Source organism: Sabethes cyaneus, chromosome 2 (assembly GCF_943734655.1).
Source record: "Sabethes cyaneus chromosome 2, idSabCyanKW18_F2, whole genome shotgun sequence".
Classification (NCBI taxonomy): Eukaryota; Metazoa; Arthropoda; class Insecta; order Diptera; family Culicidae; genus Sabethes; species Sabethes cyaneus.
This window is the reverse complement of record NC_071354.1, coordinates 144,484,596-144,500,875: the sequence shown is the minus strand read 5'-3', so window position 1 is coordinate 144,500,875 and position 16,280 is coordinate 144,484,596. Positions and strand designations below refer to the sequence as shown.

Sequence of the window (16,280 nt, the reverse complement as noted above, 5' to 3'; positions counted from 1 at the left end):
ACTGTTTCCGTGTCTTTCAGTTATAATGAAACTAAAATGATACCTCCATGGAAATATTTTTCTGAAAACTGGTCTTTTAAGAAATTTCGGAAAAGGATAATTTTGTAGACTACAGAGGAGAGCACACTACAATTTATTGAATGGAGTATGTGTTGTTCAACCATAAGGTTATAGTTTGGTTATATAGAACTCCCGAGTCCCACAATGGTCATAGGATATTTCACAACAGCGAGATGTAAATGCATTACTTTATGCTTAATGCAGGATTACACGAGCATGACGAGCATGACGCTATCGGAAAGTGACATTTAAAACTATTTGTGTTGTCAGTGTTGACAAAAGTACACGCTTAAAAAATTCAACCCACTTTCGCAAAAAGTGGAACAGATCAAAACATGCGTATATTTTACACACTATTTTGAGTAACTCTTACTCCTTTTATGAGTTCATCGCAGAAGGTTATTAATGAGCAATATTTGCTCAAAAATGAGTGCCATTTCACCCAGAACTTACACAAATTACGAGTAAATTTAACTCAGTTTTGAGGTCGGTCTAAACTACTCAGAATTGAGAAATTGCCAAATTACTCATATTTTTGGGCTGTTCCACTTTTTGTTAAAGTGAGTAGGTTTTTACTCATTTTTGAGTTGAAATTCACTCATATCTGTGTTAATCTCATTCATTCGTGAGTTAAATTTTTTAAGCGTGTAGACCAACCTCTGCCAGCGAAATAAGCGAGCAGAAATTCTTGCTGAACTTTACGTTCATGACAAAGTGCGCATGCGACAAGCATACACCCGGCCAGCACCAACTCGTATATCAATGTACGAAAATTATCGTAAATATCTCTTAACAAATTCGGATTCGTAAATAAAGCCCAATAAAGCGCGCACAAGTTGATATTCTATCCTTTACAATGCAAGCAACTGACAAGCATACGATTTTCAGCACAAAGTCGTATAACTGCATCCAGCTGGTCGTGCTTAATCTGATCTTAACGTATTGAAAAACCTATATAAGTGTATCGCACAAAATTATTCCGCAGTGCGGCTTTTGCGTGTCAAATACGATTTTGTTGAGCACATATCAGTACGTAACACTTAACACATAAGAAAATGCTGACTGGGCAGTAACCCAGCACAACTTGGAAATTTGCGGCTAGATCAGTGCGGCGTTACAACTATGGCACAGTAGATAGGAGATGACTGGAATTAGTGACGAAGGAAGGATGCGCTGCACGATGCGGCGTTAAGACAGTCGGGACAGATTCGTAAAACAATCTCTCAAGAGAGTTTCAATACTACAGTCATCCCAGTATTATGGGCCAGTTAAACATGATGATGCTACAAAATTATTGGTAGAAACGCAGATTTAAATAATTAACAGTTTATTTATAATCTAATTGGTTAATATATATCATAATTTGTTGTTCAGTAGGTAAATTTGTTCCAAATTCACACCCTTTTTTGCAGAACAACAAAATGTAAGCATATTCCATTCCCAGTATTATGAGCCACTTTTAAACCTGGTCAGAATTATGGGTCAATATTCCCAGTATTATGAGTCAGTAAAAAAAATGGTTTTATTTCGAGAAAACCGTGTGTGTGTATGTATGTGTGTTTTTACCGTGAGGAAAAGCTCAATGCCTGGCACACTGATGATGCACTGCATCACGTGGCACGGTGTGGGACTCTAACCCACTAAAAACCTCACTGCTGCTGGCCCCAAATCCTCCCGGGACCACCGCTAGGTATTACTTCGGGAGGAGGGCGTGCCTATGTACTACTCCGCTACCTGTCGAGACGTGCACCGATGCTGAGATGGCGCCCAACTTAACGTCCATCTCTTCACGGCCACCTTCGCAGGATTTCTTTGCGAAAGTGTTGCTAGCATCTCGACCGCATTCACAGAAACTTTACCCGTCGAGACGTGAGCCAAATCAGGAGTGCCTTCCAATAGCACGCACATGGCCTCCGTAGCGGGATTTCTCCACCTATCGAGACGTGACCTGATAAGGAAGTGTCCTCCAACATAACGCGCACCACGCACAGTCACCATCGCAGGATTTCTTCCATTTCCACACTGAACACTGTTCATCTAGGTACAGGGACTATTTTGGGAAAGATCCCATCCCCCACACATATGAGTCCGTCTAGGGTTTTACCGCGCCCAGAATCGCGTTGCTTTTGATCTGTGTGTCATATGCGGCCTAGATATGTCCGTTCAATGGACCACCTTGTCCTCTATACGCTTATCACCCCTCTTTTGAAGCTAGGCATTACCGACCTGCTGATCTGCCCTCCATTTTTGCTGCAGCTCAACCAGAATTCTTGAAATCGATCTATTGACGACGTTCCAAGTGCCCTCATCTAGACACATTTTCTCAACAATGTTGTCTACGTTTAGAGCGACATATCCTCGCGCACCGCTTCAAATCTGGGGCCTACAAAGACTACACGCTCGGGTGTTTCTTCAACCTCCCAACTGTCAAAAACAGCGAATACTGTTGATCTATATGCATGACCCATAACACTGGGAAAAGTTAATTTTGCTCCCAGTATTATGGGCCATTGTTTCATTTTGTCTATTAAAGCGGAAAATGCATTTTTCTAGGTGGTTTCACCGTAATTCAATGAATACATACCTATTCCCCCGATTTCCATCCATTTTACGCTCAGACATACAAATTTACGCCGCTATTCAGTTTATAATTCACAACCGACTTTTTATTACAACCACAAAAATAACATTAAATCGACAGTCGATTGGAGCCAAGTGACAACTATCGAAAATTAAGAAAATTAACGCATTGGAACCAAGTGTATTGCTGTCAAGCATGCAGTAGAATTTTGCTTCTATCTATTGCACTCATATTCGATAGTTAAATATTAATTTGTTACGTATAAAACTAACGTAAAGTGTACACTGGCCCATAATACTGGGTGGCCCATAATACTGGGATGACTGTACTTGCTCCACGCACGTTTGCAATTATCATGAAGGTTTGGTAGATCCCAATCGATGAGAGCGATCTGCTTCGGGCTTCGACAGTTAATCGTATGTGCCATCCGAAGCCTTGCTGGTAATTAGATTTCTCAAAACATCATTGATGACAGACGTTCGCCAGTGTTCGTTATTAACGATTCAACCAAATATGCTATCTCTAATCAATATTAGGTAATCTATTGCACCCACAGCATGCAAAACGAATCTTTCTCTGGACACTGGAGTTTATCAACCACCAGTTCACTCTAATCCAAGAGCAATGAGTGAATAACATGAACCAATTCTCGGTTGACCATAACGAGTTTCGCAGAATACCATTTCGCGAAAAACCTTACGCGGGATGTACCATTTCACGCAAAATCTTTTCGTAGAAAGTACCATTTCGCAAGAGTGACCCAACTGAAGGAAAGTTACAGAGGTCAGTAGATCTAGGAAAATAAATAAACCTAGATAGAGGTGATCTCTACGGAGGGCTGCCTCCCGCAGTGGCCGGCGCTTCCGACGGCAGGTCGCCGGCAATACTCGCGGCCTGTGACCGTCTTGCCCTGAATCATCTAATGTTACTATTGATAGTTTTTGGTGGTCTTGTTATTGACTAATGTTTTATGAAAGAGTCTAAAATTTCTCGAGTTGGATTAGTTTTTGAGTTACGCAAAAAATACTGTTTTATTTGTATGAGAGTCCTTTTCCCCCTACCACAGGGGTGAGGGGCCTCAAACCATCATAATAAAAACTCCTGCCTCCAAAATCCCTCACATGCCAAATTTGATTCCATTTACTTGATTAGTTCTCTAGTTATGAGGGATTTCATTTGTATGGGAGCCTCCCCACTATTAAAGGGGGAGGGGATATAATTCCCCTCCTAAAGAGGGGAGGGGTCTTAATTCACCATAGAAAAAAAATTGCCTATAAAACACCCACATGCTAAATTTGGTTCCATTTGCTTGATTAGTTCTGCAGTTATGAGGAAATTTGTATTTCATTTGTATAGGAGCTCCCCCCCTCTTAAAGTGGGAAGGGGTACTCATTCACCATAGAAAAAATGCTTGCCTACAAAAACCTTCACATGTCAAATTTGGTTCCATTTGCTTGATTCGTTCTCGAGTTATGAGGAAATTTGTATTTCATTTGTATGGACCCCCCTCTTAAAGGGGAGAGGGTCATAATTCCCCTTCTAAAAAGGACAGGGGTCTCAATTCAAGATAGAAAAAATTCTTGTCTCCAAAAACATCCACATGCAAAATTTTGTTCCATTTGCGTGATTAGTTCTCGAGTTATGCAGAAATTTGTGTTTCATTTGAATGGGAGCCCCCTCTCCCCTCTCCTAAGAGGGGGGCCCTCTTAGTGGGGGGAGGAGTCTCTAACCATCATAAAAACCTTCCCAGGCCCCAAAAACCCCTACATGTAAATTTTCACAGACAGACAGAAATCCATTTTTATATATAAGATTAATATATGTATACAAAGTATACAACCAGTGGTCAGGAACGAAAAGTGAGCGAGCGCATTACTGCTGTGACTTAGGTAAGTAATATAAACCACTGCTTTAATGACAATTTACAGGAAGTAGCTTAATGCAACAGTACGTGAACCCTGACATACACTACATAACATTCTCCGGGCTTTAAAAGAAACTTTTAATTGACAATGGCTTTAACAATTAGTCTAAAAAAAGTTATAATTATTAGAAATATTTCTTTTGTATAATCAAAACACTAGCTAATATTATTCCTCTGTCGTCTTAAAAACTTAATTTTAAACTGTTTGAGGTTTATGAATTCTTTCGTCGACTTTTGACTTTTCTACTTCTTAATTGCTTCTCTTATTATTCACTGTTCGACTTTGACTTGAATCTTGGCATCATCCTTGACTTGACTCTAAAATGAATTTGATTCTGATTTTACTTTGACATGACTTGATTTCACTCTGACTCGAATTAATTTTGACTTGGTTTGACTCGACTCTGACTTGACTTTGACGTGTCATGGACATGACTTTGATTGGACTTCGACTTGATTTTGACTTTCACATCTCAAATGATATTGACATGACTTTGGTTTGATTTTGAATTTTATGAAAGTATGAAAGGGGACTCAGACTCCAAACTTGACCTAAGTATGCTAATGGATGAAAATTTCACACCCATTAAATTCCTCCATTTTCCTTGTTGTTCGACGAATTTTGACCTGAGATTTAATCACCAGTTGTTCACAGCTTCTGACATTTCAGCAACACGGCTTTGACTAGTTGTAGGCTCCTGGTGAATCTCCGATGAATTACACATAGTAGAAATATGGCCGGACTTTTCACATACATAGCATGTCGACTGCTTGGCTGGACACGTTTGCGGATTGCAAGCTCTTCCACAGACTTCGTTGGCTGCCTCGGTGACGACTTACACGACTTTTGGTGCAATTGCTCTCCCAAAGTAGGGTTAGGTGGTAAGGTGGCACCGCTTTAGCAAAACATCATTTTGCAGAGCAACGGCGTGTTTGTTCCACGTTTTTCAACTTCTAGAAGACTTTGGGATCTTTTTTACACTTACTCCTGGTGAAATTTCCTAACAATAACCAGTATTTTTTGTTATTTTTGACGATTTTTGGCAAGGGTCAAAATCATTATGTGAGGCAGAACGCTAAAGCCCGTGGACAAAACGCACCAGGTTTGCCCAGCTAGGCGTTAAACGCAACCAAAAAATTTACCATTCAATCACGTGTTGTATAAACTCCTAAAACTAGGCTGCCGCTATTGCGGAAGCGTTCATTATAGCGTTTGTTACATACGCTTGTTTGCTGGGATACAATGGGTTCATATCTCAACATATAAAATTTATATAAAAGGCATATAAAAGGCAATAAAATTTAATCATCTACTTTTCTCCAACTGATGTGTGATGAAATATTGTAAGTTAAACAATGTAAAATTAGGTTTAAGGCAAATTCTAAGTCCTATACAATACATAATATTGCTACATTTTTAATAAATAATCCGAAACAAAAGATGTACTGCAAATTAAAGATATTTTATAACTGTTCGCTGTGATGCATTCAACCCCTGTTTTGTATTTTGAAGTTTTTTGCAATATATGTGAAAAATAAGCATAGTTAATGCCGTTTTTGTGATGAATCATCGAGTATGACAGTATATCAATTAGATAGACTGTATTTATTATGAAATTTGCATACCGACTAGTGTAAAAGCTTAAGAGAAAACCGTGATTTCTTACATGTGGAATGAGATCGCGGATAATCGCTTGATTTTATTGGATGTGGCTATGTTTGATGCTTTTACATTCTACACAATTACGAATTAGCGTGTTTTACACCAAAATAAAATGCGCATTCATAATTTTACCAAATAGTTTCCGTGTTTTTAAGCAATTATAGCATGGGCCATTCTACCCCCACGGTGCGTTCTGGACAGTCTTACCCTAGCTATTTTCGATGCTCCATAAATCACTTGCGACCAGGTTTCATTTGCGATTATTTGCTCAGTAGATGCTCATTTGACTACAGTGCCTCAGCGAAACAGTATTCTAAAAAGTGGTCTAAAGGGCAATTGCAGAGTTAATTGTTATCTATAACATTGTTGAAGAAAGTATAATTTTAACTTTTGTCTTTACGGTGCTATGGGGCTGCTACTCCGTTAATAGCCTAATGAGCGCTCTTTTTGCTACCAACGCACATAGGAGTATTTGAGCCGAAAAGTTGGTCAAAAGTATTGTTAATCATTTTTAGTACAGTAAACAAGCGGTAATGAGTGAAAAATAGTATCATTAGTTTTATGAAGCAATTTTTTATGGAATTATGTTTGTATCTACCTAGTAGTGTAGCACAACTTTTCTGACATTGTTTTACTGATAGTTGAAGAATGGAAACTTTTTAGAAATTGTGTGAATAAAGAGAGAGATATATATGAGAGAGAGGTAAGATAGAGAGAAAGGTGAGAGGGAGAATGGTGAGAGGGAGAGAGGTGAGAAAGACAGGTGTGTATTAGAGATAGAGGTGAGAAATAGAGGTGTGTGGAGAGTTGAGGAGAGAGAGAGAGAGAGAGAGAGAGAGAGAGAGAGAGGTGAGATCTTAATCACTTGTCTTCGTTTTCCTGCTCATGCTTCTCTGTCGGTCCATTGAATCTCTTCGATGGGTGACCCTTCGGAAATTATCACAGGAAAACCTAATCCAGATCCAGGATGTACTTATTCTTCTTACAAAACAGACATTTTGAATGATAACACGCTTATCGAATGATTTGCGTAAAAAAGAGTCTCAACGCATGCGCAAATTTGATAGATATTAAAGAAATTTGGCGATTTTCTCTTTTAATACCTAAAATTTCTTGTTCAATTACTTTATAGAGCATTCTCTGGTGTCTCACAAGCGCAATGACATAAAATTTATCTTTCAAATGCTTGAAATTTCATGATAGTATAATTTATCATATGAAAAATGCTGCGAAATTGAATATTTCATCATTTAGTAAAAAGTTTTTATTTCATGAAATTGCAAAAATTTCACTGACAACGCTTTTCCTGGGACTCTAAGCTATCAAATGGCATCAAAGATTGTAATGAGAAAAGGTGAGAACATAAACAAGTGTCACATTAAAGTAGCAACATATTTGTGCTAATTTGCTATAATAAATACTGCTCGCTTGTCATCATTATATTCATTGAAATCTAAAGTCTATATCAACAAATAATTGTAAAATCTTTGAGTTTCAAAAGCCCTTTTACAGCTGGTCGATAGGATATATATAGCCTTAGAAATGTGAAAGGCAACATCCTTACCTACATGAGCGAAAATATATGGCCCATTTTTACTCGAAGTTTGACAGCTCTATGCAAGATGTAAACAAGACAAATGGTTTCAAAATTAACGTTACATTGTGTGATAGGTATCTGGGAAGACAGCGAGGTTTAATCGGAGGGGATTGAACGAGTTTCAACTTTCCTCATTTTGACCAGATTTTTGGTGCAAATACTCCTCTGTGCAACGGGGTATGGGCAGCCCCTTAGCGCTGTAAATACAAAAGATAAAATTGTTCTTTCTTCAGCTATAATAAAAATAGAAAATAATTTACACTACAATTGCCTCTTACACTACTTTTTCGAATTCTGTTTCTTTGATGAGTTGTACTCAAATGAGCATCTACTGAGCAAAAAACCGAAAATAAAACCTGCTTGCGACTCCTGTTCGACAACTTAGTAACTGCGGGCCTTATTGCAGGCTTTCTCAAAGGTGAGATCAGATTCACCAAGGATAGTACGCAACTTTGCGTTTCTGACTCCGGCGACAAATTGATACCGCAAGGCTTCAGGCAAAAACGCGGCAAAATTACAACGATGAGACTTAGCTTTTAACTGAATAATGAATTCCGAAATAGACTGAGACTTTGGACGTAATGGAATAGAGCCTAGGATCAGCCATAGTCACCAATGTTGCGACTGTCGTCATATTCATCAAATTCTTATCCGACAACGTATGTCGCTACATGTGTCAAAACATCGGCCTTCACAGGACGATGGATTTACTGGCACCCGATTCTTTTTTAGGGTTTACTTGCGACATGCGCGGCACTACCAAGCAAACAGCAACCACGTGTTTCTGTCGACTGTTGATCCGAAAGCGTGGTTATGTTTGACGGTAAACCACACTGCTTCTCTAATGTATGGGAGCCCCCCTCCTAAAAAGGTAAGGGGTCCTAATTTATCATAGAAAAAATTCATGCCTCGAAAAACACCCACATGCCAAATATGGTTCCACTTGATTAATTAATTCTCGAGTTATGAGGAAATTTGTATTTCATTTGTATAGGAGCCCCCCTCCTAAAGTAGGGAGAGGGTTCAATTCACCATATAAAAAAGTTCTTGTCTCCAAAAACACCCACATGTCAAATTTGGTTCCATTTGCTGACAGACAGGCTGACAGACAGAAATCCATTTTCAAAGGTGTAGATTAGTATCGCAGCCCCCATCTTATTGGGGGGAGAGATCTCTAACCAAAATAAGAACCTTCCCTGGCCCCAAAAACCCCTACATGCAAATTTTCACTCCGATCGGTTCAGTAGTTTTAGATAAGGAACATAGACACAGACAGATTACGGCGTACAAGAAAAAAGATTTAAAAACAATCCATGGGGTAGAACATTTTTTCCCGTTTTTATTTGCGGTTTTTGCTACCGTGGCTCGTCACTAGGGTTGTAAGGGAATAAAACAACACTCCAAGGAGACCTAATTGGTTCTTTTAGCATGCTAAGGTAATTTAAATTAACAGTTTCGAACTGGGTGAAGGCACGACCAAACGTGCAAATTTCTTTATTTGAAACGAATGGAGAACAAAAATCAATTTTATATACTCCAAAACACAAGTTTTCTAGGTAGATACTAATGTTCCGATTCATCGTCCATAGTTTAGCTAAGTCAAGTATTTAGTGTGTTTGAAGTGTGTTATAATAAAAATTGTTTACTGATTACTGATGCTTTCTTGTAGGTTCGCTGTAGGAATAACACCTACAGCTGCACTTCGACTGAATTCGAAGTCGACCGAACAAAATAAAAACAGATATAGTCTACTTTTTGGAGTATAGAAATCTACAATGCTTTGAACGAAATAAAGGATTTTACGCCTTTCGGTAGTGTTTGTCACTGTATAGTAATAAAAGTATTGTGAGTCGTTTGGCATTCACGCGACGTAATATTGAAGAATCTAATCTGTGTCTTCTGCAGTTGCGTATCATTCAAATAGAAATACATAAACTTAAAATTGGAACAACGAAAAGAAAATTTGTAAAAAAATTGTAATCTTTTCATCGTTATATTATAAAAAACTAACGATAAATTTAAAGTGCCGTTTATGATTCAAATAATAGGAATGTTATGTGAACTTAATAAAATCCTTTTGATATTTTTACGGCAATCCGAACTATTTTAATACAGCGCTTATAAAACCGTATTTGTTTGAGTATATCACATTATAAAAATTATGTCGACAAAAGTTTTTCGAATGCTCTCGACTAAAAACTAATGTTCATGTCTTTGATGCAAAACAGCTCTAAAAGTTATGCTTAGTAATGATTCCCCTCGCCCCCAAAATCAACGGCTCAGGCGCATTGGTGAATTATTTCGTAGTGTACCGAGAAAGATTTCAACGCTAACCCATGGAAAGTGACGAACCTAGCTGCAAGTTTTTCTACACCCAAAGCCGTACTGGCTTTCAATTGGTCTCAAATAGTGAATAACTTTTAGTTTGTATCTTAGATTCGGTGGGTTTTTCCAACTAACGATACTTTACTCAACGAAAGTTTACTGGTATCTATATACATTCATTTTAAGCATTGGCGGAACTAGGGGGGGCTAGGGGGGGCTTAGCTTAGGAGAGATTTAGCCCCCCCTAGAAAAATTGACTTGGCCGACCAATACAACGGGGGAAAAAAAAATCCGGGGCTATAGCCCTCCATAGAAATGAGCGCTAGTTACGCCAATGATTTTAAGTTGATTGGTTCTAGACTCAACCCATCAGGCGCATTTGAAAATCATTTTAGCCCATAACACGAAAGATTTCAACGCGGACGGTTTCAAGCGGCGAACTCGCTCTGAGTTTGAACCGTGCCTACGCGAGTTGTTTATTTTATTGAAGCACTCAGCGCCGGACTTCAGCGTTTCCTATACCGGTTAACATTTTCTGTTTTGTTTTTTTTTTTGCATTCGGAGGCTTTCCAAAGTGGTGAAGCTTTACTACGCGAAAGATCACTAGCATCTACATTTAAAGCAACAAGCCGATTATATCAAAACTGGATCATAACGTGCACCGGGCGGAACGCTGGCGGCGGTGGTAGTCGGTTTTACTTTTGCCGAGTGGCCTTGAACTTTTCCTAGTTCTTCGCCCACTGGAAATGAAGTTTCTGCTTTATGAGTCCCCTGGGGGGATTTCGACGATGAGGCTAGCGGTATGTGTACTGCTGCAGTATGGCATTTCCGTTAAATTATAGCTGCTACTGTTAAAGGCATCAATGCAACAGCAGACAGATTCTGGCATTGACATATCAGCAATGGTAATATTTTGCAGAGGCGATCAGGTAATTATCGTGAATTTTACATCAATGTAGTTAAATTTTTTCGCTGTGATGACATAACAAAGTGTCGAAAGTACAGGAATACTGCAAATAAGTACAAACTCCGGTCATTTTATTCAGAAGTTTATCTTACTGGCAGGACTAGAAACGCTTTGCTTCACTGAAAGCCCATGTAGTATATTTAATATTTGCTGATTTGGATCAACTGCTAAGTATGCTAATCACGTGTCGGCATACGGTGTATCAATTATCGTCGATATGGTTTGTACGACGAGACTTGGAACTGAGAGCTCATAGTCATTAGAGATTAAACGCACGCATTTTTCGCTGTAAAAAATTGCTTTTCAGCAGACAGTTTGATTGATTCACAGACAATCTGTTACAGTCAAATATAGCAGAACGAGGAAAACTATGAATAAAAGGTGAACAAAAAATACGCAGCCGGTTGTTTTGAAAGAAAAATGCGTCTGACGAAATGATCATTTTCTAGGTTAATTTGAAGTCTCTAGTCCCGAAAAACTTAATCTTGTTTCTTCGAAGAAGCATATTAATATTTTTTTCAATTAAATCTGTAGTCGGTTTCAGTACTTCAGGACAATTATATTGGTTACCCAATTTTGATGCCTTTGGATACAAAATCTGCAGTTGACGATACAATTTTTTTTTCGTTTTGCGTAACATTGCATTAACTCTTGACTGGAAACAACACTTCAAGTCAACTATCTTAATAGGCCAATAGTTCAAATTGCACCGTTTGAGCATTCTCGCTTACGCACAAATCAGACTTACTTCTGGCAGGGCGTAGGGGCCATACTGTGCAAAGTCGCTGATCCATTGAAATAAATTCTCCAACCTGACCCAGCAAAAATGTCTACCAGAGGGCTACGCTTTCGTTAAAACAGACTGCCTTTTCTCGTTGTGTGACAGTAAAATTACTTTATTTATTCACAATAAATCTGCACAAACAAACGGTTATTGCGTGATAGCTTTGGCGATTAACGCCTCGTCTGGGCTTTTTCTGTTTATTTTCTTAAATTTATTTATCTCATTGAAAGTATAAAATGCTCACGCGCTGGAAAAAAATCACACACAAAAAGGTACAACGATATTAGTGGGTCATGTGTTCCCAGAGTTCCGAAGAAAGTGTAGTTCGTTGCGCAACTGCTTTCGGGCGTTAGGTGCTAGGGTGATGAAATGAGGTGCAGCTTAGAAAAAAAGTCCTAAACACAGCGAACCTTACTATTACTGCTGTTGTAAGCTTTCTATCGGTAGTATGCCACGCGCGGGGCAGGGAGTTGGAACAGTCAGGTCTGTTATCGCACCCAAAGATGGTGCTAGGATTTATTGCCACCTTGCACGAACGCAACCGGTTGAGCGTACCACAGCGGTTGCGAAGGTTGTGACTTTTTGGCACTGTGGATGTTGTACTGTGATGTACTGCCTATAAAATACAATGAATGAAAACACAAGCAATAAGCAATCAGGTGTCGGTTTCGATTGCGTGTTATAAATTTACCGGGAGCACTTGTTTTTATAACCGTTCGAAAGCCACTGTCACCGTCCACTTCGTAATGCACGGTTCGGACATATCCTCCCGGATCCAGAACGCCGTAGCCACCGTGTACATAGTCCCCTCGACGATCTTCCCAATGATCAAGCGCAACGCCTGACTGTGGGTGGTCAATGTAGTATCGAAATGAATAGTTTATCTGAAATATAGAGAAAAAGTTGTTCAAAAACTGCCAAGCAATCTCAAATTAGAATCAATCAAAATCACCTGCATATTGGTTTGGTAGTTCGAAACAAATTCCACGAGATGTTCACATAAAATTTCCATTATGAGTAGCATGCTGGTCAAGAGGATTCGAAAGATAATCATCTGAAAAATGGAAAAGCGGAAATAATAATCTGGACAACATAAACTAAAATGAAAGAAGAGCCTCCGGGATCTACCTAAAATAAATGAGAGATAGCATTCCACAAAAGTACACGGAAAAATAAAATCCGTTTCTTTGAATAAAACCATGAAATCATAAAGTTTGCAGTGCGATGAAATCATTGCGATTACTCATGATTCCATGAGTAAAGTGACGCGCGGCAAGCAATACAAGATCATCAATATTTTTTATGATCTCGTGCTGTCTTTGAACTGCAAGAAATTATAATCGTGATATAAAATTTATTCATGGTGTATTTCTATAGAAATATACTAGGATCTTTAAATCGTGAGTCGCTTTTCACATTATGGGGACTAAATATTTGTTTCCATATGCAGAGTGATCGCTATTTAGAACCGACTTTGAAAACTACACTCAAAGGGCTGAATGTTTCAAATACTATATTTGTTACCTACACGGAATCAAAAAGAAAGTAAAGCGTTAGGCTTAAGACTTTACCCTTCTTTATCGATGGCTGTTAAAGTAGAGGATAATTTCGGGGCTAGTGAAATGATTTTACTGTTTGTGTTTGTTATTTTTTTGGAGACACTTCCCAAGAAATCATAAGCATTAACCCAAAACCGTATATTGGAAATAATTCTGCATCCCTAGCGCCAAACTTTTGTATATCAGCAATCTTAATGCTTATAAAACGTATATTAACATTGTTGATGCATAGAAGCATTAACGTAATTCAGCATTAAAGAAAGCAATATATGAGCATATAACGTAACAATATAATGCATTTAGTCAATTGCATTAAAACGAGCAGTAAGTGTTGATAAACACCCAAGTAACAATTTGGATTTTATTACACTGTTATGATGGCATTTAACCCTCTAACGGGTAAGATCGTCTGTAGACGGCCTTCGCTTTTAGAGCTCCAGAGGCGCATACAAAATTTGTTTTTAATTGGCAATACGCAAAATGTGTTCAGAACAGATATCATAACATTCTGACCATGCATTCAAAAGTTATCATCTTTCAAAAACAAAAATTCCGAAAAATTCGGAAAATAATTAACGCGTGAATATTCCCATTTTTACTTTTGAAGGAAAAGGACATCTAGAACAAAATGATTGACCTAAAAAATGTTTCTATGAGTAAATTTCATGCATTTTAATTTTGTAATATATCTGAATTGAAAAAACATCTAGGCAGAGCGTTAGACATGAAAAAAGAAAAAGAGAAATTGGACCTTTTCTTACCTGGCGCTCCTCCAGATAATTATATTTGCATGAAAATCAGAACTTAAGGATTTTTGTGTGTACTTTCATGATAAAATAGTCATTAGCTTGATCGCATCGTTTTTACGGTGTTGCCCGTTAGAGGGTTAAGACCAAAATTGGTCTTGAAGACCACCATAAGAGTACAATAAAACTCAGATTGTTACTTGGGCAGCTTGTACTTGACTTATTATTTTGCTATTCTACGGTCACTAGTCGTGCCCTGAATGAGGTTGCATGACTAACTCCCGGTTCGAGCCCTGTCTAGGAGGTAACATTATTCAGCATTTCAAAAAAAAAGGTTCTGTTTATCCTGCTTCCCTTGAGATGCTGCAAAAAAATCGCCTGCTTAAAAAATGAAAGTGAGAAAATACTTTTTTAGTTTTTTAAACCCCGGCCGAATCTGTTTTTATTTTCCATAACTAGCAAACGATATGCCGTCGATACTTTTTCGGTACGTCGATAATGTAGACAAAATGACGTTTCGATTAAGCCTCAAACAAACACCAATAATGCTTATTGAATGCTTTTGACGTAGCATTTTAATGACCCGCTAATTCGCCTTTTTAGCATTATGTGAGTTCTACAGAAGTATATAAAGAAAAGTAAGCTTTTAATCATAGTTCTGTATGCTTATACAATGTTGTCAAAGGACTAGTGTTTAGTGCTTACTGGTTACTTGGGTTTATAATTTTCGGTGCATTCATGTCTGAATGATTTTACTGACTCTATCAATTAACACCGGCCAGCAGAGATTCAAACATACTCAATAATGAGAAAAATAACTCATTTATTATTATCGTTATTATTTAATATGGTTTTAACCAATGGTCATTCACCACGCAAAAATGACTCATGATTTCAGAATGTTAGTGCGATTTTATGACAACACACCATGAATAATAATCATGATATCACGAACTTCTTAAGTATCAAAGACGGCATGAGTTCATGAATTATTATTACAGTAATACCTCGATGTAAAGCAACTTTATTTTTATGTTCGTTATTTTATATCGACATAAAAATTAAATTTATGGTAGTTTGCCAATTATTGAACACCACCAAATTATTACACACTTCGTAGTGTTTGCACTGCACTTTTCCTCGACGATATAGAATATGTTACGGCTCCGTCATAATTGCCTATTACCGTCCTATCCAACACAAATTATTAAAAATATCAACGTTTTTTATGACACACAATGCAAAATAAGTTATTCCCTAATATTTTAGTTTGTTGACTATCATACGCGATCAATCAAACCGCGCTGAGATCTGTTTAAATGCTGTTTTTTTCAATAAAGAATTTTCAAATTCAAATTTCCTACATTTTTTCGTACGACGAAGAAAAAATGTTGACTAATCGTTTTAATTTCCGTCATTCGTAAAATAAAAATAACTCACACAACGCATTGTCGTTATTCTGCAACCAAAAAACTTGCATGACCAGCAGAAATTTGTGCAGAATAACACTTTTAAGCAAGACGGCATACACAAATACATTGGCGCTAATTTCGTAAACATTGTTGTGATTTTTGATTCGGACGATGATAAATTTTGATGGACGGATTTTAAAACGATTTTAAGAAATGAAGTGAGTTGCGTAATTTTAATAAAATGCTTGAATAATCGCTTTTTAGTAAATTTAAAGTGCACGGATCGGAAGGTAAGTGTGTTTGAGTGAAATTAGCACTAGAACTTTAGGAGTATTTTTATAAATCCATCCAAGAGATGATGAAAATTAGTGTTTTTACTTACTACGACGGGAATTACTGTGTTACCTGACTCACTGCGAAATGCGTTGTATTCGCGCTATCGTGTTGGTTCGAAAGGTTTCGAAAAATATCGCCCTTGTATCGAAAATATCGTTAATTTTGATCACTAAAAATAACGTACTTAAACGTTATATTTCATGTGCCAGTAGTACGCAATAATTGTATTGTGAAACTGAATTGTTATTTATGCAACTTTTTACAAATTAAATGCAATAACAAAAGCACAACTTGCAAAAAATCGTTTGTTATCGATATTAACTGCA

General features: G+C 37.7%; 1 protein-coding gene across 1 annotated transcript; it reads right to left on the bottom strand.

Moving 5' to 3' along the window:
* Positions 1-12,410: 12,410 nt before the first annotated feature.
* Positions 12,411-12,955, bottom strand: LOC128738465 (cuticle protein 7). Its single transcript, XM_053833634.1, has 3 exons — positions 12,854-12,955; positions 12,593-12,785; positions 12,411-12,517 (listed from the first exon to the last, which is right to left on the bottom strand). The coding sequence occupies exons 1-3, from the start codon at positions 12,953-12,955 to the stop codon at positions 12,411-12,413; spliced, it is 402 nt and encodes a 133-aa protein (XP_053689609.1).
* Positions 12,956-16,280: the final 3,325 nt, after the last annotated feature.

Coding starts and splice junctions, on each gene's coding strand:
- LOC128738465 (XM_053833634.1), bottom strand. CDS start 12,955: ATGATTATCTTTCGAATCCTCTTGACCAGCATGCTACTCATAATGGAA. Junction 12,786..12,853: donor ACTACCAAACCAATATGCAG/GTGATTTTGATT, acceptor TCTATATTTCAG/ATAAACTATTCATTTCGATA. Junction 12,518..12,592: donor TATAAAAACAAGTGCTCCCG/GTAAATTTATAA, acceptor TGTATTTTATAG/GCAGTACATCACAGTACAAC.